Raw genomic sequence first — 4,613 nt, 5'->3', positions numbered from 1 at the left:
TATACATACATGGAAAACAATATGCATATAACACATATTTAAAATAAATATTATAAATAATATTAAGTATTGAACTGACACAATTGACTATGCCAACAAACAAAGAAGTCTTGCATACTTATTCCAAGTCTGCTTCAACAATACTCTATTACCTTTTTTCATGGACTTCAGTTTAACAGTGATTTCTAAACAACTCAAATCTCGAAAAGGTTTGTGACATCATATGTTTTTTTGTTTGTTTTTGTGTTATTCAGACTTCAATGAAAGGTAAAGAGAAGGAGTCCAAGCAGCAGATGGATCATTCCCAGTCTGATGGAACAAGCATCACTTTTGGTTGTGGAGGCAGTAGTTGTACTTGATCCTGCAGTTGAAGTTGTAGTTGGGGTAGTGGTTGTAATTTCAGTGGTTGTAGTTGGGGTAGTGGTTGTGGTAGTTGAGGCAGTGGGTGTAGTTGGAGTGGTGGTTGTAGTTGGTGTAGTGGTTGTAGTTGTAGCCGTGGTTGTAGTTGTAGTTGGTGTAGTGGTTGTAGTTGTGGCCGTGGTTGTAGTTGGGGTGACGGTTGTAGTTGTGGCCGTGGTTGTAGTTGGGGTGACGGTTGTAGTTGTGGTGGTTGTTTTTGAGGCGGATGTTGTAGTTGGGGTACTGGATGTAGCTGTAGTTGGGGCGGTGGTTATAGTTGGGGTAGTGGATGGAGTTGTAGTGATAGTAGTCGGGGTGGTGGTTGTAGTTGTAGCCGTGGTTGTAGTTGGGGTGGTGGTTGTTGTTGAGGCGGTGGTTGTAGTTGGAGCGGTGGTTGTTGTTGAGGCGGTGGTTGTAGTTGGGGTGGTGGTTGTAGTTGGTGTAGTGGTTGTAGTTGCAATGGTAGTTGTTGTTGAGGCGGAGGTTGTAGTTGGGATGCTTGTTGTTGAGCTGGTTGTTGTAGTTGGGATACTGGATGCAGCTGTAGTTGGGGCGTTGGTTGTAGTTGTACTGGTTGTAGTTGGGACTGTGGTTGTAGTTGTAATGGTTGTCGTTGGAGCGGTGGTTGTAGTTGTAGTGGTTGTCGTTGGAGCGGTGATTGTAGTTGTGGTGGTTGTTGTTGGGTTGATGGTTGTCGCTGGGGTGGTGGTTGTCGTAGCACTAGTTGTAGTTGGGGTGGTGGTTGTAGTTGCAGCGGTGGTTGTGGTTGTGGTTGTACTTGCGGCGGTGGTTGTAGTTGGGGTGGTGGTTGTGGTTGTAGTTGGGACGCTGGTTGTAGTTGGGGTGGTGGTTGTAGTTGCAGCGGTGGTTGTGGTTGTAGTTGCAGCGGTGGTTGTGGTTGGGATGGTGGTTGTGGTTGCGGCGGTCGTTGTAGTTGGGGTGGTGGTTGTGGTTGTAGTTGCAGCGGTGGTTGTAGTTGGCACGGTGGTTGTAGTTGTTGTTGGGGTGGTTGTTGTAGTTGCGGTGGTGGTTGTAGTTGTAGCTGGGACGGTGGTTGTTTTCGCGGCGGTGGTTGTAGTTGCGACGGTGGTTGTTGTTGGGGTGGTGGTTGTAGTTGCGGCAGTGGTTGTGATTGTAGTTGCGGCGGCTGTTGTAATTGGGGCGGTGGTTGTAGCTGGGGTGGTGGTTGTAGTTGTGGATGTGGTTGTAGTTGGGACAGTGGTTGTGGTTGCGGTGGAGGATGTAGTTGTAGCTGGGACGGTGGTTGTTGTTACAGCGGTGGTTGTAGTTGTGGCGGTTGTTGTAGTTCGGGCGGTGGTTGTGGTTGCGGCGGTGGTTGTAGTTGTAGCTGGGATCGTGGTTGTGGTTGCAGCGGTGGTTGTAGTTGCGGCAGTTGTTGTAGTTGGCGCGGTGGTTGTAGTTGTCGTTGGGGTGGTTATTGTAGTTGCGGTAGTGGTTGTAGTTGTAGCTGGGATGGTGGTTGCAGCGGTGGTGGTGGTTGCGGCGGTGGTAGTAGTTGGGGTGGTGGTTGTAGTTGGGGTGGTTGTTGTAGTTGCGGCAGTTGTGGCAGTTTCCGCGGTGGTTGTAGTTGGGACGGTGGTTGTAGTTGTGGCAATTGTTGTAGCTGTAGCTGGGACGGTGGTTTTGGTTGCAGCAGTGGTTGTTTTTACAGCGGTGGTTGTAGCTGTTGGTGTGGTGGTGGGTGTAGTTGCGGTGGTTGTAGTTGCGGTGGTAGTAGTTGCGGTGGTTGTAGTTGCGGCGGTGGTTGTAGTTGGGATGGTGGTTGTGGTTGTAGTTGTAGCTGAGATGGTGGTTGTGGTTGCAGCGGTGGTTGTAGTTGCGGCGGTTGTTGTAGTTGGGTCATTGGTGGTGGTTGTTGTTGGGGTGGTGGTTGTAGTTGCGGCAGTGGTTGTAGTTGGGGTAGTGGTTGTGGTTGCGGCGGTGGATGTAGTTGTAGCTGGGACGGTGGTTGTTGTTACAGTGGTGGTTGTAGTTGCGGCGGTGGTTGTGCTTGTAGTTGGGGTGGTGGTTGTTGTTGGGGTGGTGGTTGTAGTTGTAGTTGGGGTGGTGGTTGTAGTTGTAGCTGGGGTGGTGGTTGTAGTTGTAGTTGGGGTGGTGGTTGTAGTTGTGTCCGTGGTTGTAGTTGTAGTTGGGGTGGTGGTTGTAGTTGTAGTTGGGGTGGTGGTTTTAGTTGTAGTTGGGGCAGCAGTTGTAGTTGGTGCTGCAGAACAGGCAACACCTGATACTGTACCAACGCTCTGCATGAAAGGTAGAGAACCCAGCATTGAAGCAGCTGCACACAGGTTTGCAGATGCGCAGCCGTAACCTGGATACGTGCCGGTGCTGCTTTTGACTGCAGATGAAAAAGAAGAATTTCAGGATATGTTTTAAATTGGCTACTTTCCAGGAAGCTTAATATATTTCATGCAAAAAACAACTTAACAGCTTTTTAAAATTTTCCGCTCATTTATATGTCAGAAGTATCACAAAAGAATTTGAAATCATCTTTGATTGAAAACCGATGACACAACTGATACAACATAAAGACTTACTGGTTGATTGGAAGCATTGGTTCTCCACTCCCTGACACTGTAATGTGGAGGAGCACTGACCAGTGGAAGGGTCACAAAAGTTGCATACTCCACCATTATTTGACTGAGAAGCAGGATCTGAAACAGAAAAGAAGGCCATTTCATTTCAGAACAGAGACTCTTACAACATCAGATTATTGTTTTTATTTCTTTATATTATTCTTTTGTCATCAATGAGCAATGTAGTATTTAACTTACTTGGCAGAGTTACTGAGTTGCAGTTATCTGTGTTGCAGCATTGAGCAGAAGCCAGAGCACTTTGAAAACCCAGGTCGACTGAAAATGTCTGAGAGGTTACGGCTGGACACAGGGAGGAAGATGCACATGCCTTGTAGATTTGTGTGACCGGAGTTCCAGATGAAGTAGCTACAAAGGCAAAGTCCAGTTTGTTAATGTTGATGGAACACAAATAGCTTCACAGTGGATGTAATTTAGTGAAAATATTAAATATTATATGAGAAAACATTACCTAGAATGGTAGCTGTAACACACATTGGTTCCGATGAGGAGCATGTAAGTAGTGCTGTGCTTGAACATGCTGAATTTGTGCAGGTTTGGCACTGGAGGGCTCCAGCTGCAATCAGGAGAGGAATACAGAAATGATCATCACAATTTAAATATATAGCAAATAGGAGATGTTTTGAAAGTTCATATTGGGTTACAGCAGGTTACAGTTGAGTCAATACTACTCACTAACTTTGGAAAAAAATTACAATGTAAGATAAAAAAAGATTTAAAGCTTTAAATTAGACTCCCTTCTACCTGCAGGTGAAATGAGTGTAGTTACCTGTGGTGGAGAGTGCCCAGAGAAGAAACAGAGAAAACAGCAGCTTCATTGTGATGAACAGGTCAGTTCTGCAGATTAGTTTCCCTGGACTGTGATACTAAAGCTGAGGAGCAGCACTGCACTTTATATACTGAACAGGTGACATCAGGTTTGGGTGTGTTTACATTTTTACAGCATGATCATTCATACAGTCAAGTCTTCTTTCGTCAAATCATGATGTCAAAGCATCTTACCACGCCTTTCTTCTTCAATTAAACAACAAGTATTCATGCATCAAAACAAGCTCAGAAATTTTCTTTTACGTTGTTAACTTTTCATTAAATAAGAATGACTTCATGTCCTGTTTCATGAGTCATAATTGACACAATTTAGATTTTTGGTAAATGGTAAATGGACTTCTTGCACAATGGTCCATCATTTATTGCAGGAGTTACGTTTTGGAAACAGCCTGCGACAGATTAAATCTGCAAAGTAGCCAGCTTTATTTTTTAAAAATATTATAGATGTTTTAAGGCTGTAAAACCCCTCATTACACACTTTATACACTGAGTTTTTTTGAGTTTATTATATTATTTATCATTTCTAGTCTTTGGTTTCTTTGTTAGAGTTCTGTCTTGTGGTTTATGTCTCTGTGTAATCCTTAGTTGCTGTCTCCCCTGTCTGCTATATCCCCGTGTCCAGTCAGTGTCTGTGTCTGCCCTGGTCCCACGTCTCTGTTCCCTCTGTTGTAGTGCCTGCCTGTGAGTCTGTAGCTGTGTCCCAAAACGTCGGTTGCATCCTCCGGAGGCCGCATTTGAAGGCCGATTACGTCACAGTCAGGCGACGAAGGCTGCACA

At 45.4% G+C, this 4,613-nt stretch overlaps 1 protein-coding gene across 1 annotated transcript; it reads right to left on the bottom strand.

Annotated features, from left to right (window-relative positions):
• Positions 1 to 257: 257 nt before the first annotated feature.
• Positions 258 to 3,826, bottom strand: LOC146649467 (uncharacterized). The gene is made up of 5 exons (XM_085386097.1): positions 3,778 to 3,826; positions 3,189 to 3,356; positions 2,952 to 3,068; positions 2,387 to 2,752; positions 258 to 535 (listed from the first exon to the last, which is right to left on the bottom strand). Exons 1-5 carry the CDS (start codon positions 3,824 to 3,826, stop codon positions 258 to 260), a joined length of 978 nt encoding a protein of 325 aa, XP_085242223.1.
• Between the last annotated feature and the right edge of the window lie 787 nt (positions 3,827 to 4,613).

The sequence above is a fragment of the Rhamphochromis longiceps genome, linkage group LG17 (genome assembly GCF_057381845.1).
Source record: "Rhamphochromis longiceps isolate RC_006_pf linkage group LG17, R_longiceps_female_GT1.1, whole genome shotgun sequence".
Classification (NCBI taxonomy): Eukaryota; Metazoa; Chordata; class Actinopteri; order Cichliformes; family Cichlidae; genus Rhamphochromis; species Rhamphochromis longiceps.
This window is presented reverse-complemented; position numbering and strand designations above follow the sequence as displayed.